Below are 27286 nucleotides of genomic sequence, written 5' to 3'. Positions count from 1 at the left end.
TCTGGAACTGGCTGAGTGACCTTGAACCATCTGGTCAACTTCTCTTAGCCTACCTTTCCATTGTAAGACAGGCTTTCTAACTCCCGCTCCATGGGCTATATACACCCCCAGTTCCTCATTCCACATTGTCTTAAAAAAATCAAAACCTGGTTGTGATGGCTGGCTCTGTGCCAGCCTGCTCTAGAAGGAGGATAATGTCTTAAGTGGGAGCAGTAGAGAGATTTCTACTGAAGCCCAGGCTCTTGCTGCCTGAAGTTTAGTGTGGATTCTTAGCCCACCCCACATGTGCAAAGTCACCATCTGCATTTCGGCAAGGACAAGGTGTTGGGGCTCAGTGGATCCAGTGGGTGCAGGGTGAGGAGTAAAGGGGCCTGGGGGTAAAGGTGGAGGACCAGTTCTCCATCAGCTTCTGGTTGGCCTGCTGGGTACTCCACAGAATGTTTCATTGTTCTGACTTCCAGAATGTCATCTTCTAGCCTCTTAAGGTTCACTTCGTGTGAAGTGCGGTGTACCTGGGCTGATATCCAGACTCCCTGGACTGACTGAGTGACCTAGAGCCCATTGTAAGCTCTCTGAGCCTGCCTTCCCATTGGGAAGATGCCACCTGCTCCATTAAGGTAGCCATGAGGATCGATACCTGTAAAGCTCAGTACACAGTATTCCTTGATCCCAGTGGCTTCATGTGGTCCTGGCTGGGGAAACAGTGAGAGACAGAGACTTGAAAGGGTGTAGCTATCTGAGCTGGTGCCTGGTGAGGGCCTCATCTATTACTGTGACAGAAGCTGGTGTACATGGGTCCTGGGCAGTCTCCGTGAGGTCATGTAGCTTCTCTCTCCAGCTGGCTAATCTCCTTAGGCAGCTCTGCTCTGGAGCTCACTTGGAGCAGGGAAGCCCCACATGGTAGTTCTCTCAGAAGGGATCTCAGCCCATCTGATTTGGTGAGACTTGGAGACATTTTAATCACCTCTTGGTGATGGGTTGGTAGGGAAGTGGTTGGAGCCAATCTATTTGGACCATGCTATGAGAGGGAGGTTCTTGGTTTGCCTGTGGCTGACCCCCTTGCTGTTAGAAGGTGGGGATGACATCATGGCTTCCCTGTCTAGACTCCTAGTATCTTGAAGCCACTGCAGACTTCTCAAGACAGTTATTGGTGGCCCAAGGGATTCTTGGGAAATATCCGAGTCTCTGCTGTGATAGTGGCCTTGCTGTTTAGGAATGACCTCTTAGGCCATTCCTGGGGTACCCAGGACTTGATTGGTGGACTTCAATGTTTTTGTGTTCTAAGTATATGAGCCCTTCCTTCAAAGGAAACCTTAGGGAAAGTTCAGCTGCTCCCATAAGTGAGGCCCACCCTATCCTCCAAGAGGGTCCCCAATAGCACAGTTTGAAAAAATGACATCTGGGGGGCTGGAGAGATGGCTCAGTGGTTAAGAGCACTGTCTGCTTTTCCAGAGGTCCTGAGTTCAATTCCCAGCAACCACATGGAGGCTCACAACCACCTGTAATGAGATCTGGTGCCCTCTTCTGGCCTGCAAGGACACATGCAGACAGAACACTGTATGTATAATAAATAAAAATAAATCTTTTAAAAAAAAAGAAAGAAAGAAAGAAAGAAAGAAAGAAAGAAAGATGACCTCTGATATGATGTCCAAGGTCTTACATGGTCCAGACTGTTATGGCTGCCTTTCCTGTGAAGGAAGGGCAGCCAGGAGGAACTTGGACCAGACTCTGATAGATAGGCAGGCTCTGACCTTCAGTGAAGATCTGAGCTGAACGGCATGAGCAAAAGGGGAACCATAAGCCAGGGGCCAGGACTAGCCCAGGGATGGGGGGAAAGGATACTGCTCCAAGGTCACAGGAAGATGTGCTTGAAGAGTGGCTGGACCAAGCAGGTGAAAATCAAGATTCCTCCCCAAGCCCGGAGCCCCAAAGTCCCTCCAAGCACGAGGCCACAGGAAGAGCAGAGCAGCCCCAGTGCTGGCCTACGTCAAGGTCTCTGCTCTCTCTGCAGGGACCACACGCACCAAAGCCTGGTGCCAGCAATCCGGAAGGAGGGCCACGCTCTATACCACAAAGCATGAGCTTCGGGGCGACAAGACTGTTTAAAAGCAGGATGTGGCTGGGAAGCATGGCTAGAGGATCACAGGAGGTCTCACTGACCTGGGGGGGTCTAAGCACCAGATGAGGGAGCGCGGAGAAGAAGGTGTCCCCTGTAAAGCTCTGGGCAGCCAGCAGGAAAAGCAAGCAGAGTGGCTTCAAACTCCAGCCCCAGAGTTCAACTGCTTGAGTTCCCCGTGTGAAAGGGCCTTGAGAAACTCTGGACTAAAAGCCCCGGCACACCCGAAGTCCTCCCGAATCCCTCAAAGCCAGATGCTTTCTAAGCGAGGACTATTTCAGAATGTGGTCTATACCCTGAACATTGTGTGACTCTCCACATCGGGTCTGGGGCAGCACTTCATGTGCAGTAGTGTATGAATAGTTGTTGCAAAGGATAAAGACACTGTGAACAGGTGTCAGTTCATCTTGGGGTTTGTTACTCAAATGAATAACAGCAAAAACCAACTTTGGGGTTTGGGGAGATGGCTCAGTGGGTAAAGTGCCTGCTTACAACCATGAGGCCCTGAGCTCCAACCCCTAGAACCTATGCACAGAAACCGGGATATGGCAGCAGCATCAGTAACCTCAGCCTGGGAGCAGAGACAGGGTGATCCCAGGTTTGGCCTGCTAGCCAGATGGCCTCTGTGTTTAGTGAGAACCTCTATGAAGAGTGATTAAGGAATATATACCAGTGTCAACTCTGGTCTCCAGATGCATATGCATGGGTAAGGGCATCCACATGGGTAAGCACACCTGCATACATGAGTGCGTCGTGCATGTGTGTGCGTCACACACACACACACACACACACACACACACACACACACAAATAAATAACAATTTTAGTTTTAGAGAGTTCTTGATTTCAGAAATTATTGCTAATGTACTGTAAGGTAGCTGTAAGGACAACCTGCAGTTCCTAATAGTGCTCATCTCAGTACTTGGTCAGAGCAAATGTCACCATGGGCCAGCCATTTTATACTGCTGGTGGAGGTGTTACTGTCTGCATTCCATGTCCAAGGCTCTTTCTCCCCCCCACCCCCGTCCCCCTTGTTTCTTCGCCAAGTGGCTAACTTTTAGAGGGCTGAGGGCCGAGGGCCATTGTTTTTCTGGCCTCAAATTGTGGATGGAGCTGGGCTCACAGCTCACTGGTGGAGAATTGTGGTGACTTGATCCACCTATAACACTGTGAGCCCAGTTCTCTGAGCAAATAGAGCAGACCTCAGGAAGTAAGGTTGAGGGTCTCTTGCCTTGGAAGTGAGGGGTTCCCCCTACACACACACACACACACACAGACTATTGAGCATCACTTTCTACCTTCCTGTCCACCCTTGTTCTGCTGTCAGCCATTTATTGTGTTAGGCCTTGGTTTGTGATTCCAGCTTCATGCCTATGATTGGTTCTGAGGATTTGCTACCCAATGAATGCTGGGCAGTGATTGGCTGAGGCATAAGCATGTGACTTTTCTAGTCAGTGGAACAGTAGGGAGTATTTACTTGATGCAGGGGCTTCTGGGAAAGATTTCCTTTTGCTGAAGAGCCCCTGTATGTGCCTATCAGGGAAGAATGGGGACTTTTCTTGCCTGGAAAAAACTGTCATGCCTTGAACCCGTTATGGTTGCTGGCCCTTGAGAGAGGCTGACCCATGGAGGGTGGCAGCGTAGAGACAAGAAGAATGTGGCTGCTGAGATACCAAAGGCTTCTTTCTGTTTTGCTCTTCTCTGGGCTTCCTGTTGTATGAGATAATACATTCCAACATTGAGACCACACTGAGTCAGGTGTTTGCTTGTTACTTCATGCTGAAGGCATTTCAGCGATTCCACCTCCTCAGCCCTGGGCCTGCCCGACCAGCTTGGTCTGGACACTTGGGAATAGCCTTTGCTCTTCATTCCCATTGGCCTCACATGGCAAGATTTCTCTCTCTGGGTGACCTCATGCTTGGCAGATGGTGGAGTTTTGCAGGCAGCTGATGTGTGTGAAAGCTGGTGTTCCCATTGAGAAGCCCAGGAAGAAGGTTTTCATATGCCTTCCAAAACCGTCCCCCTTCACCACCAAGACAAGGCTGTTTAGGCTAAACAGTGTCATGTAAAATATGAAGGACAGCCATGAGCCACCAAAAACCTAGTGCAGAGGCAGTACCCCCTGCCACCTGAGGGCTTGTTTGTCCGCCAGCACCACGCAGAGTGGATCTTTGGGTCCTTTCAGAGACCCTCCCCTGGAGTCAGCATGTTCATATACACTTGCTCCCATCCACCAAGGGCCACATTTGGTGCTCTGCATTACACATTTGGTGTCCTGAATTACAGCTGTGAGAACAGTGTCAGTAGGGAAATAGACTGGACAGAATCCCTTAGACTCGTCCTATGTGTCTGATGCTGGATGTGAACTTCTACATGATCCTGGGTAATTGCCCTAGCAACCAAGTGAGGCCAAGGGTCATGATGCCTCTCAGGCAGGAGATGAGAAGAGTAAGGCCCAGGGCTGCTCCGCACTCCAGAGGTGGAGTCGAGCTCTCCTGTGATGAGTTTTGTTAACCCAGCACTCATGTGTTTCTGATCTGGTTGGCTCAAAGAATCACTGAGACAGCTCGATTACTGTCCTGGTTACTCCTGGAGGTCCTGTGCAGTAAGTCTGGGAGGGGCTGCAGTCCTAACAACCCCAGGTGGTGCCAAGGGTTCCGAGCCTTTCCATGCTTTGAGAAGCAGCGAAGACAAGGGCTCTGGGCAGTGCAGGTTTTCAGACATGTCCTGGAGGGGTCTCCTTGACAGGTGACTAAGACAGACTCCAACTGCATTTTTAAGCAGAATCTTTGTGGCTTCAACTGGCAGCTGTGAGGCCCTTGCTTTGAATCGTAGTAATTAATGAGCATCTACTTTGTGCAGACAGAGCACCAGGTGGCAGAGGGACATCAGAAAAACAGAATGAGTAGGTCACCCCGGGCAACTTTCACAGTTCAGGCTACAGGCTCGGATTTCGGGACCTGGATGACCTTCTGCTTCAGGGATGCTGTTGGGGTCAGGGAGCAGGACTCTGTTTTGCTTGTCTTTTTAAGGTTTATTCTTTTATTATGCGTGTGGGTGTTTTAGCTGCATGTATGTCTGTGCACCACATGTGTGCCTGGTGCCTTCAGAGGTGAGAAGGCCTCAGATCTCCTGGACATCACTTAGAGACAGCTGTGAGCTGCCATGTGGGTGCTAGAAACTGAACTCAGGTCCACTGCAAGAGCAATAAGTGCTCTTAACTGTTGAGGCAACTCCCCAGCACATGGAAGCACAGCTCTTCACCACTGTGCCATCTGTGCTACAGAGTCCCTGGACCAGATGTGGGAATGGTTGTTCAAGTGATGAGGCAGGTCACACCTGGAAGTCTGAGGAAACAGTGACGCTGTCGTAACTCACACAGGGTGTGGTTGCTTTGCTGGAGGGCTGCGGCCAGGCTGGACACAGGTGGCAGTGGATAGGCCTGGCAGAGGACGGGGTGGGGGCAGGGCAGTGGTAGAGGTTGACAAGTGTCTTAGTTACTGTGATTCAATGAGAGCAACTTAAGGGAAGAGGCATTTTTGGCTCACAGTTTGAGGGGACAGCCAGTCATGGTGTGGAAGGCATGGTGGCTGTAGCAGGCGGCCAGTTGTTCACATTGCCTGTGCACCCAGAGAGTGGAGAGTGAGCAAGAAGTAGGTCTGAGCTAGAAAGCCTCAAGGCCCGCCCCCCGTGACTACTTCCTGTATTGAGGCTCCACCTCCTAAAGGTTTCGCAACCTTCCCAAACACCTCTGCCAGCTGAGACAAACACATGGTTCTATGGGGACATTTCACATTCAAAGGATGTCATCCTAGTGGACAGAGACTGTGACTTTAGCACTGGAAGCCCAAGTATGTTGTCAGGCACACAGGGGTGCATAGTTAATGAATAACCTACCCTTGAGGCATTTCCTTGCCTGATGTGGCAAGCAGGACAGCTGGTGGCGGATGGAGTGTTTTAGCAAGGGAAAGGAGCTGGTGCGGGGACAGCGCTGGCATTGCTCTGCCTGGCCGCAGGGAAGGCATGCTGGGCCTCCTCGCTTTTTGAGGAGCGAAGAGCCGGAACAGCCAGCTGGGGAGTGAAGAGCCTGGCCTGGGAAGGAAGTTGCCTTAGTCAGCCAGTGTTCCATTGTGACGAAGAGACACCGTGGCCAAGGAAGCTCTTATCAAAGAAAGCACTTAATTGGCACTTGCTAACAGTTTCAGAGGTTGGCCCATGATCCTCATGCCAAGCAGCAGTCAGCATGGTGCTGGAGCAGTAGCTGAGAGCTTTTTACATCCTGATCCATAGGCAGCAGGTAGAGAGAGCCACACTGGGTCTGCCATGGGCTTTTGAAACCTGAAGCCCACCCTAGAGACACACCTCCTCCACCTACTTGAACAATACCTTCTAGTCCTTCCAAACAGTTCATCATCTGGGGACTAATCTTGCAAATACATGAGCCTATGGGGGTATTCTTATTCAAAGCCTCACAGAAAGTGTTGGCGTCTAGATGCCTGGCTCTTCAGAGGGGCAAAGGTAACGTCGAATATGATGGCAATAACGGCAGTGATAGCAGATGTGGGCAGGTGCTGCCTGAGGGGCTAAATGTGACAAAGGCCCCAAAGCTGAGAACAAATGGCCTCGACTGGCTCACAGAACTAGGATTTCTCCCCATGGCTGACAGGCTGCATGCCCTCTCCTTCCAGCCCTTCACGCAACACTTTGGTGAGCACAGGATGTCGGAGGGTTGTATATGTCATGGGGATGCAGATGTCACCACTAGACTGTCAAGTCCAAGAATTGAACCTTTGGTTGGTTTTGTTTATTGTCATACTCCAAGCACCAGGGCCAGACACACAACGGTACACAGTTAGTGTTTTAATGTACCTAAGCCTTAATAACTGTGTCAGGTGGAGCACAGTTAATGAGCAAGCCACCTTTGAGGAATTTACAGACTTACTCCTCAGACACTGAATCTCCGCTGAGGACCACCCACTGCTCTGAGGCCATGGAGTCTATGGTGCTCAGGTCGATGGTGCTCAGGTCAGGGCTGGGTGTGGAAGGAGGATGAGGGTCATGGCAGTCCGTAGGAGGGAGTGTCCAGGTGCAAGACTGTGGGTGTTGGGTGACTTCCCTGGCCGGTTTGCCTGGGGCTCTGTGTATATCCTGGCTGATGGATTGCTCTTAGGGATGACCCAACACCCAAGCCCTTTCCTCCCGTAGCTCTTGTGGGTATCTGAGGAGTCTTTCCCAGGACACAGGTGGCCCTGGGTCCCTTCTACTGCCCTTCTGTTTTCATACTTTCAGACTGTGTACTCTGTCCCAGGAGGCCTGCTTCCCTGGAGGCACTGCCTTCCATGGCCTTGTGGATTTGAAAGTTTTCTCTCAAGCCCCCTAGTGCCGGGAGTGGCCAGTTGATAAGGATGTCCTGCAGGCCACACCAAGCCCATGACCTGCAGCAGATCCCACTTCTGCTTTCTGGCCCAGGCCAAAAGAGTTGATCTCAGCCAGGCGGTGGTGGCGCACGCCTTTAATCCCAGCACTTGGGAGGTGAAGGCAGGCGGATCTCTGTGAGTTCAAGGCTAGCCTAGTCTACAGAGTGAGTTCCAGGACAGCCAGGGCTGTTGTACAGAGAAACCGTCTGGAAAAACCATTTAAAAAAAAAAAAAAAGAGTTGATGTCTCTCAAGTCCTGGACCCAGAAGCCTGGCAACAGGGTCTGTGAGATGCCATGCAGCTTTTTCACTTCCTGTGGAATCCCTGCCTGCCTCTGCCCGTTGTCCTGGCACCCAAGTCTTGCTAGGACTGGAGGGTTCATCAGGCCCAGCCCCTTTGTCACAGCTCCTTCCCAGCTAAGTGAATGCCGTCTGTGTTCCTCACTCAGGACTCGGGGTCCCTGCCTCCTCACAGGCGTACTCCTCGACTGACCCCTGGGAGATCCTGTCAGCTCTCTCTGGGTGTGTCTGACTTGTGTGTGTGAACTGACTTCCTGAGAAGGCCGTTTGCTAGCTTCTGGGCTAGCCTGATAATGTCCTCTGCCCTGTGGTTGCTTCCTGTCCTCAGAGCTCTGGAGATGGGCTAGATCACCCCTTGGCAACTGGCTTGCAGTTTTCTTTTCTTGGGTTGGATTTCTGGAGAGGAAGTATGTGTCCATGTACCTGGGGTGTGTGAGTGTGTGTGTTAGGAAGTAAGTGTGAGCAAGTATGGGGTATAAGATTGTGACAATGAATGTGTGTGTGTGAGCATGTATAGGAGAGTATATAATTGTGAGTGTGTGGATGTGTGTGAGTATGAACATCATCTGTATGAGTGAGTATGAGTGTATAACTGAGTGTGACAGTATGAGTGTATGAGAGAGAGAGAGAGAGAGAGAGAGAGAGAGAGAGAGAGAGAGAGAGAGAGAGAGATTGTAGAGTGTATAACTGAGTGTGTGGCCGGCATGTTCTCTTTCCCCCCAAGTTGCTTCTGTCTCCTCTCCTGTTGTCTCCTGATTCTGTGCTGTGTGTGGATGCAGGGAGGAGGTTTTGGCATGAAGCCTGGACTGAGTACCAAGATTTCCCCAGAAGATCATTTATGCCAGCTTCTTCTTCTGGGCCCATCATCTTTGCCTTTTGCCATCTTTGCTTCCAGTCAGGAGTTCCAAGTACTCTCACACTGTGAACTGGGTCACAGTTGAAACAAGGACAGCTGGAGTTGTCCAGGAGAAGCCCTGAGGTAGGCACAGGAAGGTCTGGGTTTTGGTCAGCAATCATGGCCAACGTGCGGGAAAGCTTTGGGGGAGCAGTCGCTTGAGACCTGCCTAGGGAGGGGAGGCTTATGTATTACTTGATTTCAGAAGTACTTACTGAGCACCTGACCTACTGTGTGCCAAGCACTAGTGTCAGAGTACAGTGAAAGGACTGAATGAGCGCTGAGGGATGGGCTAGTGTTCACCTCGAGGGAAGGGAGGGACATGGTGCGTCCTCCATTTTAAAACAGGGACTAGACAACAGATCCCTCTCCTGAGGCAGAGGTGTGTGCCCTTGCTTTGCTGCTTGATTTCTCCTGGTCTGACCCCCCGCCCCCCCCCCCCCCCCCCACCTCTCCAGGCAGGGCTTGCTGCCAGGCAGCTAGAATGCAAGCATCATTGCTCTTCTGTGGCTTTGTGTTCCCACTTTCCAAGGCAGATATCCCCCTCTCTCTCATTCATGACCTTGCCTCACACTGAAGCTTCCTGCCGTCCAACCACAGCCGCCACATCTGTCAGCTTCCCTCCTGCTGCTGCATCATTGGACTTGGGCTCCTTCAAAGGCAACAGCTGAGTACCTCCGCTCATGACTCGGCCCTCACTCCCTGGTCTCAGACCTGTGCTACTTTGTCGTTCTCTCTGCTTCTCGGTGCCCGTGCTTTCCTCTCAAGGCATTGTTGGTCCCTGCTCTCTGTTCCACTTTCCAGCAATGACTTGCTTTCTTACAGGTTGGACTTGGCCTCAGCACCTCCAATTGCACAAAGACTCCCCTGTCAGAGTCACCCTCTGGTGTTGATGCCGTGTTGCTAACAGGGATGGCCGTGCCTGCATGCTTACCTCACTTGATGTTCCAGCCTTTGTGACTCGCTTGGCCTCTTTCCAGAAGCAGCAGACCACACCTGCCAGGTTCCTGCTGAGACTTCTTTTCCCTGGAATGCTTTTCCCACAGGTCTAATTTTGGTTTCTGTAGCAGACATGTCCTGATTTTTCTGCCTAGGCCTTTTCCCTCAGTCTCCTCTAGCTTTGGTCTGGAAACTGAATGTCATTGCAAGTTGATCTTGGCTTCATTCTTTGGCTTCAGTAAACGGTGCTGTGGCCCCACTGCCCACTGTGAGGTCTACAGATTTGTCTTTAGTCCCTCTCTTTCCTCATGGGCCATGTGTTAGATCATTTCCAGGCTGCTGTAACAAACCACCCCACACGTGAATCCTCTTAGCTTTATGGAGGTCCGGAGATGAAATGTGGGCCTCATTGGTTGACCAGTGGTCACTGTGATCTTTCTGGAGCTCCACGGTGGATCTGTGCCCTCCTCTGCCCAGCTGTGTAGCTTGTGTGTGTTGTGTGGTTCCTACCCTCGTCTCCATCTTTAGGGCAAACAGTGTAGCCTCCCATCTCTCTGCCCTGTAGCCACATCTCCTGGATGCTGAGCTTCAGCTACTCATTCATACAACCCAGGGTAATTCTTCCATCTCCAGGTCTGTAGTAGGACAGGCTCATAGGGTTGAGGAAATTGGCTCAGATCAGTAGCCAAGGCATGCTACTCCATAAGAGCCAACCTGGAGTCTGCCTAAGGGCCTAGCAACAGTCAATGAGATGTCAGAGTTCCTGACTGTGCCCAGCCAATGAGGGATGACCACACAGACTGGGCGCTGGGAGAAGGGTACATAAGGCCTATCCTGTTATTGAATAAATGAGTTCATTATTTGCTTTCAACAGATTCCTGGTACATGTACAGAGTCCCCTTTGACACATAAAATGCACATTCACACCTTCCTGAGATCAGGGCATGGATTTGTTGGGGTCATATCCCCAACCCAATCCAGGAGTAAACCTGGTTTGTTTTTGCCTCTGAATTATGTTCACACTTGGTCTGTTTCTCACTTTCTTCACTGTTTCTTACCCTGCTCTCGTCCAAATGCTGTCACCTCTCACCTGAATACTGTAGTAATCTGTTTCTACCCTTGTCTCTTTGCTGAGTCCACTCCCTACACAGCAGATGGAGGGTACTTCAGAAACTTGAGTCACAGCACTTCACCCACTACTTACAAACCCTCCAGGAATCTGCACTAGAATGCATGACACCCTCAGGAGTGTCTGCCAACCCCAGTGCTATCCCTCTGCTCCGACTACACAGTTTCCTCCTGGTGCTAGACCATGCCACTTAAGACCTCCTCTCTCTGGAATGCCCTTCCCATAGGTCTTTGCATTTCTGACTCTGTGCTGGCATTGTCTCAAGAGCCTTCTCCTTGGAGAGTCTTTCCCTGGCCTGAACACTCAGTCTGAGGAAAACTTAGTCACTAACTGTCACCTTACCTTGTTTAATTCTTTTTACTTTCTTATCATTCCCTGGCCCCTTTCTGATGTATCTGTCTTCCCTAACTGGGGTGTGAGCTCTCTGAGGGCAGATACTTCATTCTCTGAGTTATAGCAAACGGCTGGGAGCTGGCAGACCCTGACTAAATGCTGGTGCTGGGTGGCTGTGCAGGTGATTATGAGGATTAGCTCAAGCCAAGGCAGCTGGGGGAATCCACCCTAAGCAGACCTGAAGCATGTCTAAAAGGATACTGGATTCTGCAGACGGAGGCAGGAAATCCCAATGTGTGCAGACTCCTAGGTGAGACTAGTAACCATCACCTCAGGAGGATCCTGAGGACCTGGAACATGTGTGTGAGAGGGGCTGATGGCTCAGGGAGAAGGAGGTGGGTCCTCAGGAATGAGCATAGCCATGTTACTTTCCACTGGACTCTAAGAAGATAATTGACGTCATGTGAACTCCTCTGTGAGTGGCTAAGAGCAACCACTCAAGATTCAGAGCACACTATAACACAAGTCATCTTTTCTCCTTTTCAATTAACTGGTTAGGGGCTGCTGAGATGATTTGGTGAGTAAAGGCATTGCTACCAGGTTTGATGACCTGAACTCCATCCCCAGGACATGCATGGTGGAGGGAGAGAACTAACTCCCAGAGATTGTCCTTGGGCCTTCACATGTATACTGTAATGTGTACATACACAAAATTAGAAAATAAATATAATTAATTAACCAGTTAATGTTTTGTATAGCAAACAAATATACATAGTAGTAAAAATCAAATAATTCAAGAATATATGGATCTTTTTCACTTGACAATGGTGTTGTGTCCTGATAAATTCCTTGTATTAGTTACTGTTCTTGTTGCTATGACCAAATACCTGACAAGAACCAGTTTATGAGGGAAAAGATTTATTCTGGGTCATGGTTTGAGGAGACACAGCCCCCCATGGGGGGCAGGCATGGTGGCTGTGCCAGTGGGAGCTTGCTCACATCTGCATAGATCAAGGTATAGAGAGATGGATGCTGTCCTTCTGCAGACTGTTTCTTTTTGCCCTTGTTGTTGTTCAGTTTAGGACCCCAGTCTATTAGATGGTGTCCATGTTCAGGGTAGGTCCTTCCTCTGTTAAATCTGTTGGTTTCACTCCTCTGTTAAGTACCCTCATTCGCGTTTCTGGAGGTGTGTCTCCTTGGTGGTTTTAAATCTAGTGACATTGACAGTAAAGCTTAGACAGCACACCCCTCATAAATTGAAAATACTGTTTAGTACACTCAAGTGAACCAAGAATCATGGCTTAGCCCGAGAGCACTTAGATTAGCTTACAGTTAGACAAAAATCATCTTACACAGCCTGTGTGTGTGTGTGTGTGTGTGTGTGTGTGTGTGTGTGTGTGTGTGCGTGCGTGCGCGCACACCTATGCCATGGTGCTGCATGGCTGACTGAGAGCTACCCAAACATTTTGAGGGAGTCTTCTATTATATTATTAGTTAACTTGGAAAAGATATCCACAATCCAGATAGTGGTTTTTACTTTACATCATTATGAAGTTGAAAAATCATTAAGTTTTGTCATTGCAAACGAGGAACCTTGTGTAGTATGAAAGATGAATGTCCATCCCATACTGTCTGTCTGTCTCCTCACAGCCTTTTACCAACACAGTCACTCTGGGGACTTTGTAGAGGGTGTCTCAAAGTCGCCTGCCCATATGTCTATTTTACATTTATTTATGGGGGGGGGCATGAGTGTGCATGTAATTCATATGAAGGTAAAAGGACAACTTTGGGGGCGGCTTTCTTTTTCTACCTTTCCATGGATCCCAGGAATTGAACTCAGGATGTTAGGCTTGCATGGCAAGTGCTTTACCCATAGAGCCATTCATTCATTCATTCGTTCATTCATTCCTTCTTGTCCTCCTCCCCCTCCTCCTCCTTCCATAAAATATGACATTCTATAAACTCTATTTTGTATTTTGTTTTTTTAATCTCCTGTCTTTGAGACTACTGGCTATTACTGATGTCGTTCTGTACACTGTGAATATGTGTTGCTCTGATTGGTTGATAAATAAAGCTGTTTGGCCACTGGTGAGGCAGAATAAGGTTAGGCAGCACATTCTAACTAGAGAGAGAGGAAGGAAACAGACAGAGAGAGGAGATGCTGCTAGCTGCCACCACAGGGCTCAGGTGGCACAGGATGGAGCTGAACATGTCGAGAAGATGCCGAGGTCCACGTGGACTGGCTGTGGCGTTGGCCATGCCACTTTCTCTCTCCTGCCTGGTTCACTGTGTGAGATGGTGACAAGGATAGTGTCACACCTTAATGTTGCTTTTGGGAATTGCTTGGCACATGGCCATGTGCTTAGTAAGAGCTTGGTATGGCTGGGCTTGTTAGTCAGTGGTACTCAGTATTCCTTTCCTCCGATGATGCTGCAGACCCCTGGAGCACAGAGATGTGTCTTCGAGAGCTTTCAGGCCCTGTGGTATCTATCCTCTGTCACTCTTCTGGGACATAGTGGGTCCTTCATGAAAGAAAAGGTCATTCCTAGTAGCTGGCATTGCTTAGCACCTGCTGCATGCTATATGCATTGCGTTTCTTGTGTGAGCGTTACAGTTGCCCGCTGAGGAAGTTCGTGCTCAGAGGGATTGACTTGTCAGGGCCCATGCAGCTAGTAAGCCTGGATTCAGCTCCTAGGCTGTCTAAGGCCGAGACTTTCTCCCACCTGGTACTGCTTGGGCTTTTCTGTCATGGAAACCACATGCCTGGCCACTTTGTGGCTGGCTGCTCCCAGTGCAGCTGGGAGACAGCACCCATCCTCTCCCTCGTGCCCGCTGAGCAGTGCAGGAGCAGGAAGGTGATCAGATTTAGGGCTTTTGTGGGCAGAGTTCTAAGGGCAGTCCTGAGTCACAGGTGGAAATGGAGGGCCTCCGTGTCTGGTAGCTAGCTGGCTCTCAGGGGCTCGGTGCTGCCCGTTTCCCCGTCTTCTGTGGTGTTTTTGTGTCTAAGCCAGGGGGGCAAACTCCATCTCCACAGCTCCACCCTTGTGGGAGTGCAAGTCTGTTTGATCTTTTCTCCTTCATACTTAATTCTTTAATCCACCTGAAATGACTGTCCTGTGGCTTGGCGTGCCTTTCTTCTTTCTTACCTCGTTGTCCCAGCACGCAGCCAGATAGTTCTGGCAGTAAGAGCTGGCTTAGCGATGTCTGCCTCCTTTCTTGCTGATAGACTGTGACATGGAGACCCACGGGACCCTGACAGGTACAGGCAGAGTCCATGAAGCCTGGGTCTGACCACCCAGGACCCCTCCAGTATTAGGGCTGAGGCTGCTCTCTGAAAGATATTTTGGCAAGAGCTCTGGATGTCTTTGATTCTCTCTATTCTTCTGCCTGGGAGAATCAGTGACAGGAAACTGGCCCTTTTTTTGTAAGAGGACAAAGAAAACATAATTTGCTTGGCAGATTAAAAGGGAGCCTGGAGAGTAAAAACATCCAGGACTTTTTTTGGTCATCATGCTAAATTTAAAGTCAGACCATAGGCATTTGTTGGCCAGGTGTGGTCGGCGAGTGTCTCAGTGGAGGCCTCTTCCTTGACAGATACTAGGGCACTGTGGCGAAGGTCACAGGAGCAGTGACTTCAGCAGGAGCTAGAGGAGGTGCTGTTGCCTTTATGTAGAAACTGAGCTCTCTGTGCCTGCATCTGGGAAGAGCCCTGCAGCGCTGCTCTGCCGTTCTCAGTGGCTTCCACCGAGTGTTCTGAGACAGCACACTCCTCCAGCCCTGGGGCTGTCTGGTGAGTCATTGCCACTGTAAGCACATACCACTGGGGGAACCTAGAAAGGGTAGTCTTTAGCTGGGCAGCTGTCTTAGTTAGCGTTTCTATTTCTGTAAAGAGACACTATGACTGTGGCAACACATCCATCATGGTGGGACATGGCGGTGTGCAGGCATGTGCTGGAGAAGTTACTATATCTTGCAGGCAACAGGAAATGGCCTGTCTGTCACAGTAAGTGAAGCCTGAGTAAAGGAGGCTTCAAAGCCTGCCCTCATAGTGACACACTTCCTCCAAGGCCGTATGGACGCCAACAAAGTCACACCTACTGTTAGTGCCACTTCCTTTGGGGGCCATTTTCTTTCACACAACCCCAGCAACCATGTGTGGTAATTAGAGGAGCTATATGTAAGATTAGAGGAGCTGAGGTGGGGTCTGGGACTGCCTCAGGCAGTAGAGGGTTGAGCCTGGAGGATGTGGTCCAGAGCCTTGGCCGTCCTAGATTAATTCACTTGCCGTACACTAGGCTCAGCCTCCAGTGCTCCACTTGGGATTCGGGATGAGCCAGCCTTCGTTTCAGAAATCCCCCTACAGTCTAGATGGAGCAGACAGGTAAACCAACACCCAGGTCAGGGTGCCTGAGCTTCCTGAGGCAGCTGGGGTGCACTGGCTGGACATGAGAGGGGGAAGTTAGCAGTGCCTTGGTGGGATCTTACTGGACTCTTCTAGGAATAGTAAGGGTGGCATCTCCAGGATTCCTGAGCATGCCCAACCTGTGTCACACATGTCTCCTGTTCTGTTCCAGCCTCATGTGTCGGCCTTGTTCTGAGCTTACCTACCTGCTCTCTTCTCCAGACACTTTGTTCTCTCTCCTTCCTGTCCTTGGCTCTGGTGCAGAGAGCCATCCCTCAGCCTGGTGCCCTTCCTGCTGGGCTCCCCAGTCTAGCCCTGCTCTCTCCTGTGCTTTTGCAAATGGGGGATTGATGCTGTCTGAGGTCCTGTTGTGAGAACAGCTAGCTGGGTCCTTATCTGCTCTCTGGGTCTGAGAATTCTGCCTCAGGTCCTGCAGCAGGAAGGCAGGCAGATGGTGGGGCCGTGGGGAAGTAATGGGTGGAGTCATCAGCTCAGGTGGACAGTGCTTTCTTAGGATGCTGAGACTGAGTCAGAGGACCCATCTGAGGTGAAATCTGGGGCTCAGAATGTCTTGGTCTATTTTAACAGCCGCCCCTCACCCCCATAGAACTCTTTTAGCATGCCTAAGGCCCAGGATTTGATTCTCAGTACTACAAAAACGAAGTAGACAGGAAAAGGTTGGCATGAATTGATGATCAATACTCTTATCATTACTGTGGTTAGTAAATATCCTGACAGAAACAGCTTTTAAGGAAAAGTTCCATTTCCCCCATGTAAACAATATAAAATGGTTCTGGGCCAGGCATCCTAGCACTCTCAAAGCAGAGGCAGGCAGATTTTTGTGAGTTTGAGTTCAAGACTAGCTTGGTCTATACAGTGAGTTCCAGGATAGCCAGGGTTACATAGTAAGACCCTGTCTAAGAAAAGCTGGGGTGGGGGGGGGGAGGAGCTGAGCAGCGGTGGAACACACCTTTAATCCCAGCACTCAAGAAGCAGAGGCCGGAGGATCTCTGAGTTGGAGGCCAGCTTGGCCTACAGAGCTAGTTTCAGGACAGCCAAGGCTACACGATGAAACTCTATCTTGTAAAACCAAAAAAGAAAACAAAAACTAAATGAAAACCACCGAGCTCTGCCTGGCCTGTTGCACACTAGCATTCATGGCCTGCTGCACACTAGCATTCCTGGCCTGTTGCACACTAGCACTCATGGCCTGCTGCACACTAGCACTCCTGACCTGTTGCCCACTAGCACTCCTGGCCTGTTGCCCACTAGCACTCATGGCCTGCTGCACACTAGCACTCATGGCCTGTTGCACACTAGCACTCATGGCCTGTTGCACACTAGCACTCATGGCCTGTTGCACACTAGCACTCCTGGCCTGTTGCACACTAGCACTCCTGGCCTGTTGCACACTAGCACTCCTGGCCTGCTGCACACTAGCACTCCTGGCCTGTTGCACACTAGCACTCCTGGCCTGTTGCACACTAGCACTCCTGGCCTGCTGCACACTAGCACTCCTGGCCTGTTGCACACTAGCACTTCTTTGATCCCAGCACTTGGAAGCTGAGTAGAAGGATCACAGGTATAGCCTACACCGGGGGATTTTGTTAAAAAACAAACTAATGAAAGATTCTATTATCTATTATTGAAGTACATAATTCAAGCTATAAAGATAAAATTGTAAATATAGCTCCAATTTTGTTACTCATATTCTTGTTGGTAATTATTTAGGCGTCTTTATGGGGTCATAGATATATATAGAGAAGAATATCAAGATAGGCTTCTACCGTGATCACACTCTTGTCCATTATGACATCCACTAGCCACGGGCAGCTGTTGACCACTTGAAATGTGGCCAGCTTCCGTAGAGATGTGCTGTCCTTGTGAAGTGCACATTGGTTCTAGGAAACCGAAAACAGCTTTCCCTGCTGCCTGTCCTTTCCTACCCACCTGGAGGGTCAGCTGCTGCCATCTGCACCAGCTACCCTGTGTCCCTGTGCCCTCTGCAGGCACACCTGCCTTCTCCTCTGGCTTTGGAAACTGCTGTAGGCCACCTGACTCTGTGAGGAGAAGTTTGCTTTCTTTACGTACGTCTAAGGAATTCTTATGCTCAGGAACCTAGCTGAGCTGTGTTCTGGGGTTAGCTGGCTCCTCCTAGGACTCTGGTCTCTCACCATTAGCACAGACAGAGCAGTGCCAAGGCTTGTCGCTCCTGCACAGACAGAGCAGTGCCAAGGCTTGTCGCTCCTGCATCGGGTGGACTGGTGCAGAGATGAGGTGCACTGGGCCAGTGGTGGGCTGGCCACCCAGATCTTAGTGGGTCCCCTCTGGTGACTGGATTGTAAATTCATGCAGTATAGGCAACGCTGTTCTCCACTCTATGACCAAAATATTGACCGAAACTCAACCTAAAGTCTATTGTAACCACCAGAGCCAGCTGAGGTCTCCTAGACCCCTCCAGTAATAGGGTCCTTCTAGACCTTTTCAAACTGATTGTATTTTTAGTATACCTATGTCTGTCTGTCACAGAGACGTACACCACAGTCAGGCTAGTGTATGAATTGTTCTGGGTTCATCCAGAACAGTCTGGATGTGTGGGTTCCAAAGAGCTGTACTTGGCGGCGGCGGCTGCTGCTGCTGCTTTTTTTTTTTTTTTGGTTTTTCAAGACAGGGTTTCTCTGTGTAGTTTTGGTGCCTGTCCTGGATCTCGCTCTGTAGACCAGGCTGGCCTCAAACTCACAGAGATCCGCCTGGCTCAGCCTCCCCTGTGCTGGGATTAAAGGCATGCGCCACTGCCAACAGACTACCTGGCTTCTTCTTAATGCAAATTAACCAACAGTGTGGAGATTTATAACTACTTGACACAATGTATATACTTTTTCCCCCCCAACTTTCTGTGCATTGGTATTTTACCCACATGTATGTCTGTGTGAGGATGTTTGGTCCCCTGGAACGGGAATTACAGACGGTTGTGAGCTGCCATGTGGGAACTGGGAATTGAACATGGGTCCTCTGCAAGAGTAGTCAGTGCTCTTAACCACTGAGCCATCTCTGCAGCCCCAGTGTATTGAGCTAAACTTCTATGAAGATTCCTCAAAGGCAGGGCTATATAGTTGTGGTTTTTGGAGAGACGTCCTTCAGGTCACCTTGACACAAAGCTCTAAGAATCTGACTGAGGGATGTTCCCCAGGCTCACTGTCCGTACCCAGGGCCATAGACTTTGGCAGAGAAAGGAATTTCACTGCTTTTCTCTTGGAACTAGATCACCCTGGATTCTGTGTGCATGTCATAAGATCGTTATGTTTTACTATCACTGGAGAACTTCCCTTCTGAACTTGAATGTCCACATTAAAATGTAGCCATCTTTCTGGAGTTGGTAAATATGTGGCAGAGAAAGGCAAGTGTTTGAGCCAACACTGCTGCCATGTTCCTTGCTAGGGAGCAGTCCCTCCCATAAACTCAATCTTAGGTGGTAAGGCCCCAGAAGAGCCTGGAACCGTGGGGCATGCTTTCCAGCAACAGACCGTTTCTTGCTTCCATTGATTGTCTTGCTTGGCTTTGCAGATGATATGGCTGAACTTCTCCTGGGGGAGTCGAAGCTGGAGCAGCACTTGAAGGAGAAGCCCCTGCGGCAGGGAGCCAGTCCCAGGGGTCCCAGACCCCAGCTGACTGAAGTGCGCAAGCATCTGACCGCTGCCCTGGACCGAGGGAACCTCAAGGTACCATGGGCCTCTGGGACCAAGAAGGGGTGGTGGGTGGCGCTGCCATCATCTCAACAGTGTGTGCTTTGGGAAAGGGTATGGTGAGCAGGGTGGTTGGGAACACGTCTGGACTGCTGGGGTTATCTTCTTCAGCAGGCACACTCCGCATGGTCAGTACATCCACCCTAGGCCGCCTGGCCTGTGGGGCTGCCAGCCTAGTAGGGCTCTCTGGTCGGAGTCTGCAATGACACATCCTTCTCAATGAGGGGATCTGTAGTTAAGAGTTTTCCTGCCTGACCCAGTCAGGACAAATCTCTCTCACCCGCCAGTCCCACAGTCGCTCAGACCCAACCAAGAAAGCACACAGAAACTTATATTGCTTATAAACTGTATGGCCGTGGCAGGCTGCTTGTTATCTACTTCTTCTATCTTAATTAACCCATTTTTGTTAGTCTATACTTTGCCACATGGCTTGTGGCTTACGGGTGTCTTTACATGTTGCTTCTCATGGCGGCGGCTGGCGGTGTCTCTCTCCAGTCTTCTACTTACCAGAATTCTCTTCTCTCTTGTCCCACCTATACTTTCTGCCTGGCCACTGGCCAATCAGAACTTTATTTACACAGAGCTATATCCACAGCAGGGATCTTTTCTCCTCAGGTACTTGAAACAAAGTTTCATTATTAATTATAATTCAACATTAATGCATAGCTTCCTACTTAAATCACATGTCACATGGTGGCCAGAGCTGGTGCCAATAGGCCAGGTGTTGCCTCATTATGGGAGGGAGCCAGGAACCTCCCCCACCCTTGACAACTCCTTCCCTACCTCCTGGTCCAGGCCGTCTTGGGCACTGCCCCCCATCTTCTGTTTCTGGTCTTCTTTGCTCAGTCTGTTCCTTTTCACACGGGTCTCCTTACACATTCCCCGTGAGCCTGGCTGCCCCCTTTCACAAAGGCTGGCTCCCCTAGCTTGGCCTGCCCTCCTCCAGCCCTGCAGTCCAGCCTCTGCTACTTCCTGATACTCTCAGTGTCTTAGCTTCTTTTCCTGGCGGTGTGATAAAATACCCCAATGAAAGGAACTCAAGGGAGAGTGGGTTTAGTCTCTCATGGGAGGGAAGCCAAAGAACGCAGCAGGAGCTTGACACAACTGGTCACATCCACAGTCAGAGCGCAGAAAGCAGCTTCCTCCTTTGTATACAGCGTAAGCTCCCACCACAACTAATCCCTCATGGGCATGCCCAGATGCTAACTGTAGCCCACCAGGTGTGCCTAAGGCTTGTCTCCCGGGGATCCTAGATCTTGTCACACTAGTGGGCTTAGCTGAGTGCACCTCCTCCAGCCTGCTCATCTTATGCTCTGTCCTTCCTAGAATATGTTCTCTACTGAGGACAGCAGTTTCTGGGGAACTCTGGAAGCCATGATTTCTTTTTCCTTTTTTTCTGATGAGCTGTCTTTACCTTTCTTCCTATCCCAGAATCCTCCCTCTTGTCTGTGTGCACACCTCCTACCCTCAGGCCCAGAGAGGCCATATTCTTTTTCTTTTTTCTTTTTATTATTCTTATTTTTCTTTTATGTGTATGAGTGCTTTGCCTACATGTATGTCTGTGCAACATATGAGTGCCTGATATCCTCAGAGGCCAGAAGAGAGTGTCAGAATACCTGGAACTGGAATTCCAGATAATTGTGAGCCACTGTATAGGTTCTGGAAACTGAACCCAAGTCCTTTACAGGAGCAACAAATGCTTTTAATCACCAAGCAGTCTCTCCAACCCCGAGGCCATATTCTTTCAGAATTCCAGATTGGGAACTTGTGCTTCCTGTCAACTTGCTGTATGACCTTGGGAGGCCTCTTCCTTCTCTGGCTCAGTTGTGGTAGGTTTGTGGAGTGGGCTTTTGGAGATGATCCCTTTGGACCCTCCCAGTTCCTGGCTGCTTCAAACTGTGAGCCAGCTGCCTTCTGAGCTATTGGTGCTTTCTCTGTCATCTGGCTGACTCCTCTGCCTGTTTGCAACAGGTCTTGGACGATGCTGGCACACCTATTCTATGTCATAGGCTCTGGAGGCCTCATGGAGCCAACATGTCAGTCTGCTGTGTGAGCATGGCTCTGCAGGCCAGCTCGAGGCTTTATTGGCACACAGGATGCCCCGGTGGTTAAGAACACTGCTGCAATTGGACACTTAAAGCTAGTCTTCACTTGCTAACTTGTGGCCTGTGCTGGACCTCAGCTCACAGTTAGGGTATAGTTGTCTACCTGGCATCTTTTCTTAACCAGGGGGCTCCTGGTGACTTTGATGGTGGGTGCTGGTCATGAGGAGAAGGTGGAGGAACAGTGGGTCCCTGGGGCAAGGTGACAGCCACTCAGACCTAGTGTCTTGGAGTATGATGCTATGAATGTGTATTAAGGGTCATCATCTAACGTATTTCTTTCCCTAACCCCTTACCTTCTTCTGGGAAAGTTAGCTATTGGTTTCACATTCTGCTCTCTGTCCCTTGCAACCCAGCGTGGTAATAATGTTGAATTTCATGTTGGAATTCCAGAGTTAGTTCCAGTCTGGCTTTATAAGCCACGTGATCTTGGGAAGTTCCTTAGCCTCTCTGAACTTCTTGTCTCTCAGGATTGTCCTGAGGCTCACCTGTGGGAGTTCTTTAAAACCGTACCATAATGCACCAGACATGTATCCTTTACTGCTGTCTAACGGCTTCTACTGGAGTTTTCTCCAGTTGCTGGTTTTTACCCTCCCGACTTGTAAAGAATGTTCTAGAGCTGCACAGGTTTTGCTTGGACGTGTTCTCTGTTCACACTGGCTAACGTGAAGCTTCTTTCCTTGACCATCAGTCCATTGTCTCTACAGGGACTCAGGAAAAGAGTAGAGCTCACTGGCGATGCAGCCAAGAGAGATCCGGGCCAGAAGTCAGAGGACAGGAAAACTGATTTTGATGAGCACGGCAGCCCTGACTCTGTGCTGGGCTCTTCTCCCCGCAGCAGGAAGCTCAGTGGCCTTGGCCTTGGCTGGGGTGTTGGCTCACTGTACTCCTCCCATACCTCTATCCTGGGCCTCTGGACTACCATTTCCGTCAACTGATTCCAATGGCCTTTCAGTTTCCTTTTTTAAAACTGTGTTTCTTATTCTTGTGGCAAATACATGTTGTGTAAAATCGTTTCACATTTAACCACTTTTAGGTGGGTAGCTCAGTGGCTTTCCATGTTCCCTTTCGTGTTCCCAAACAGAGCCTCCATCCCCATTAAGCACAAGTTCCAGAGGTTTCAGGAAGGTGCCAGAAGGTTTCCTAGGAAACCTTTCTGATGGTGGGGTGGGTGCCCTGGTAGGGGCTTCTTCATATCCTTTTCTCCCTTCACAAGTCTGCTTCAGTCTTCATCTTCAAATACACTTCTGAGTTTGACACAGGCGTCTCCTTTGGGCCACTCCTAACTCCTTTGGTCCTCATGGCTCACCCTCTCATCTTCTCCAGGGCAGCTGCTGTCTCTGTTCCTTCTGAGAACTACCTGGAAGCCACCCTGGCGGGCACAGCTGCTCTGCTCTTTGTGGACACAAGTGTCCTGTCATCCAACCCACTAAAGCTACAGGCTCTGTGTGTTTCTAGGTATAGATAAATTTAGCCTTAGATGGCTAAGTTCAAGGACAAGTCCTGGAAGAGGACAATGGATGTTTCTTTATCTAGGTAGCTGGGTGCTTCCTCTCTCTTTGGCTGGTAGGGTGTAGGGGAGGCAGGCAGAAGATGAGGCTGGTAGGTAATGGGGGTTTGGAGTAGGAATGTGACCCCTTAGCTGTCACAGCCCTCAGCCTCAAGAAGAGGACCCTGATCAGTCACCTCAGCTTCCCAGTCATGATTGGCTTCCTGAGAAAGGTCTACCCTGCCTTTGTACCCTTTGGAAATCTTGGCCTGTGTGATTTGGGTTCTGTCTGGTATGACTCCACCACCTTGAGCAGGACCCACCTGGATGTCAGGCACCTCCCTCTTTTGAGTGATCACATTCTCTACTTTGCCCTGAAAGCCTTTCTTCCTCCTTGGTCCAGCCCAGGCCTGCAGAGAGCTGCAGGGGTTTGATTTAGTTTTGCTTTCTCATAGCTTTATGAAGGTATCAATCACATATTGGGCTAACTACCATTCAAAGTATACAGTTGGGACACTTTTGGTGTATTCATGAAGTTGTACAACCATCAGCACTGTTGGTCTCAGAAATTTTCTTTCATTACACCAAGAAGAAAGCCCATAATCCTTTGTAGCCACCCCCTACTCCCTGATGCCAGCCTCAGGAACACTCATAGTGATGATTCTGTAATTTTTATTTATTTGTTTTTCTTCGAGACAGGGTTTCTCTGTGTAGTTTTGCGCCTTTCCTGGAACTCACTTGGTAGACCAGGCTGGCCTCGAACTTACAGAGATCCGCCTTGCTCTGCCTCCCGAGTGCTGGGATTAAAGGCATGCGCCACCACCGCCTGGCCTGATTCTGTAAATTTGACCCTTTTTTGTTTGTTTGTTTGTTTGTTTGTTTTCAAGACAGGGCTTCTTTGTGTGGTTTTGGAGCCTGTCCTGGAACTTGCTCTGTAAACCAGGCTGGCCTCAAACTCACAGAGCTCTGCCACCTCTGTCTCCCGAGTGCTGGGATTAAAGGTGTGTGCCACCACCACCCAGCCCCTTCTGGGCTTTTCTTACATATGGGGATCACTATGTCATATGGCCTTTTGAGACTTCTTGTTCACTTGGTATGTTTTATGGAGTTGTCCATGTTGTAGCATGTATCAGTAATTCATTTTTTTTATTATGACAGTAGTAACTTTATGACTTTTTGATTGACATGGGTTGCTTGCACTTTGGGGTTCTTGTGACTAATAGTACAATGAACATTCATATGAAAGTTTTCCTATGAGGCTCTGTGGGGTTTTCCTGCAGCAAGTGCCAGGGCCCAAGGGAACACTTCCTGTAATATTGTAGGAATTTTTTCTGTCTTTTTCCTTCTAGTCAGAATTCCTACAAGAGTCCAATCTGATCATGGCCAAGTTGAATTATGTGGAAGGAGATTATAAAGAAGCCCTGAATATCTATGCCCGGGTGGGCCTCGATGACTTGCCACTGACGGCCGTACCTCCCTACAGGTTGCGGATGATCGCGGAGGCCTATGCTACCAAAGGTGAGGACTGCATGCATGTGTGCTTCCTCTCACCCCTGTTTGGACCCTGTGCTCTTGGCTGTTCCCAGCAAGGCCACCTGGGTCAATTCTACTGTACATCCCGGGTGACATTAGGAAGCCCTTAACACCTTGTTTCTTCAGAGCCTCAGTTCTGTAGTTTTCACAGTTTGGTGAAGTTTCTAACGCTGTATCATCTATGCAGTGAATTTTTGGTAATTAAATGGCTGCACAGCATATACAGGAATTCACTTCATATGGTCATCTGGCCACAGCGCCAACCATGTTCTTATTTGTTAGTGTTACTTTGGGCTAATTAGGTCATCCCTGTAACAGTCCTCTGAAGGGTCTGCATTCAAGAGATAAAGAAAGTGTAGCTGCTTTCTCCTGCCGTGAACCAGCCTGCAGTCTTATGTGAGTGGCTGCAGTCCCCTGAGGAGAAGAAAGATGGAAGGCAGTGTGTATGCAGTCTTCTGGTGCTGTCGCCAAGCTGCTGATCCTTCCTCTCTCATATCTGTGTCACACAGTTAGGAGGAGGAGGTCAAACCATGTAGAGAAAGCATCACTGTGGCCCCCGACACCCACTCAGTGCTCAGTAAATGCTGCCTTAACGGCATCCCCAGACAAGAAACCCCTGTGAAAGGCTGAGACAGTGGCAGCACCTTGTCAGTAGCAGAAGGTTCTCTTGGCTGGCGGGCTAGGGATGCTTCCAGACAGGGACATTTAGAACTGGGCTTCCCAAGGCTATGACATTCATAAATGGGCAGCATGAAACCTCTCCTCCGCCTCCAGCCACCCGCCATCCCAGGTACACATTGCACCTGACTGGCTGGCACAGCAGCAGGGAGCTGGCCACCTGCATGCTGCTGAGATGTAGGGCTGTAGTTGGCCCAGCCTGTCGGACTCTCCCATCCAATACAGCACTGAACAGAGCTCCAGCCCAAGGTTTACTTCTTAAGAGATTTGTGACAGGCTTGATGTCCTCACCCAGTTCCCTGGAGCCTCCAGAACTGTTGGGTTCATCTCCTTATCTTCATGTTCCTGTGGGTTGGGAAAAGATACGACTGCTCTTTTCAGGGCACTCAGGCCGTTCAATGGGCATGGTCCTTTGAGGCTGTCTCCTGGGTCCTGAGAGCGTCTGTCTTTGTTTGCCCATGTCTAAGAAGCAGGGGCCCAAGGGCTGAGCCATGGGTGCTCTCCTCTCTCTCTGGTGCATTGCACCTCCTCACAGGTCATAGGCTGCTAAAGCTAGCTGTGTATACAATCATACCTGAATATATGCTCCTTCAGGCCAGGGACAATACTGTCGAATGAGCAAATCTTCATTATGTAATTTCTAGTTACCTGACCAACCTGGGGGCTGCTGGGCTGTAACCAGGAGTTGGTTTGTGGGTTAGGGCTATTTGGGTGGCTCTGGGCCTTCTTAGCATCAGAGTTCAGGTTCTTTTCTGTCTTAAGATTGAAGAGTGAAGGTTGTCTGTCTGCAGGGCACTGCCTGCTCAGTCTGTGGGCCTGCGACTGGCCCTGAGGAATTATGTGCTTAGCAGTGGGCACCTAGACACAAGACTGACACTGGCTCTTGAGACCTTGGCTACCTAATGACACACGTGCTCTATTAGTTTCTGACATCTGCGGGCACGTGCAGAGTCACACATGTGTTGGGACAGTGAATGGTCACTGCCTAGAGGAAACAGCAGCAGTCTTGAAGAGCCCAGATGCTGAGAGCCTAGAGAACCAATGAGAGGCCGTGCACAATGATAGTGAGAGGGACCATGCACAATGATAGTGAGAGGGACCATGCACAATGATAGTGAGAGGGGCCATGTACAATGATAGTGAGAGGGGCCGTGCACAATGATAGTGAGAGGGGCCGTGCACAATGATAGTGAGAGGGGCCGTGCACAATGATAGTGTGAGAGGCCGTGCACAATGATAGTGAGAGGGACCATGCACAATGATAGTGTGAGAGGCGGTGCACAATGATAGTGTGAGAGCACCAACTCTTAGCCATCTGCTTGGGCCTGTGCTGTCGCTGCCACATGTTGGCTGTTCAGTTGGAAGTGTTTCAGCTCTTGTACCTCAGTTTTCCCATTTGTCAAAGTCTCCAGGAGTCATAAGGATTAACTCCCAAATAAATCACACACATGGAAGCTTATTCTTAGTTATGAATGCCCAGCCTTAGGTTGGCTTAGATCCTTGCCAGCTTTCCTCATCTTAAATTTTCCCATCTAACTTTTGCCTCTGGGCTTTCCCCATTCTCTTACTTCCGTAAATCTTACTCATACTCTGTGTGGCTCGCTGGTTGTGTAGCTGGGTGGCTGGCCCCTGATGTCCTCCCCTCTCTGGCTGCTAGATCTTAGATCTCCCTTTCCCAGATTTCTTCCTCTATTTATCCTCCCTGCCTGCCAGCCCCACCTATCCTTTGTCCTGCCTTGCTATTGGCCGTTCAGCTCTTATTTAGACCATCAGGTGTTTTAGACAGACACAGTAACACAGCTTCACAGAGTTAAACAATTGCAACATAAACAAAAGTAGCACACCTTAAAATAGTATTCTACTACATCTATCTATCTATCTCTATCTTAAAATGTTAACTGACACATAGTATAACAGGAATGTTAGTGATGTTGGAGAGATGGCTTAGTGGTTAGGAGCTCATGCTGTTCTTGCAGAGGACCTGGGTTTGATCCCCAGCACCCACATGATGGCTCATAACCATTAGTAGGCATATATGTGGTGCATATGCGTACATATATGCAGGCAAAACATTCATATACATAGAAGACTAGAATGAAATAAAAAAAATTGAAGAAGTATTAGTGGAGAGCTGAGAGAGGACTAGAGATGACAATCACAGATACCTTGCCCACCCAATTGGAGATGTCCAAAGACAAGCCAGTTCTCTGG

The 27286-nt window shown here is 49.6% G+C and overlaps 1 protein-coding gene across 5 annotated transcripts in view; it reads left to right on the top strand.

Moving 5' to 3' along the window:
* The window catches only part of Ttc7b (tetratricopeptide repeat domain 7B), a 214079-nt gene that overhangs the window by 4134 nt on the left and 182659 nt on the right, over positions 1-27286 (top strand). For 4 of the 5 annotated variants that reach the window (XM_036205761.1, XM_036205759.1, XM_036205760.1 and 1 more), the window contains exons 2-3: positions 19095-19249; positions 24214-24382. In XM_036205761.1, the coding sequence (XP_036061654.1) occupies positions 19095-19249; positions 24214-24382 (324 nt within the window). Of the gene's footprint in view, positions 1-19094; positions 19250-24213; positions 24383-27286 lie in introns of those variants that run through there. The other variant, XM_036205762.1, reaches the window with a different exon arrangement.

Source organism: Onychomys torridus, chromosome 14 (assembly GCF_903995425.1).
Source record: "Onychomys torridus chromosome 14, mOncTor1.1, whole genome shotgun sequence".
Classification (NCBI taxonomy): Eukaryota; Metazoa; Chordata; class Mammalia; order Rodentia; family Cricetidae; genus Onychomys; species Onychomys torridus.
Note: the sequence above shows the minus strand (reverse complement) of the source record. Positions and strands in the feature narration are given on the sequence as shown.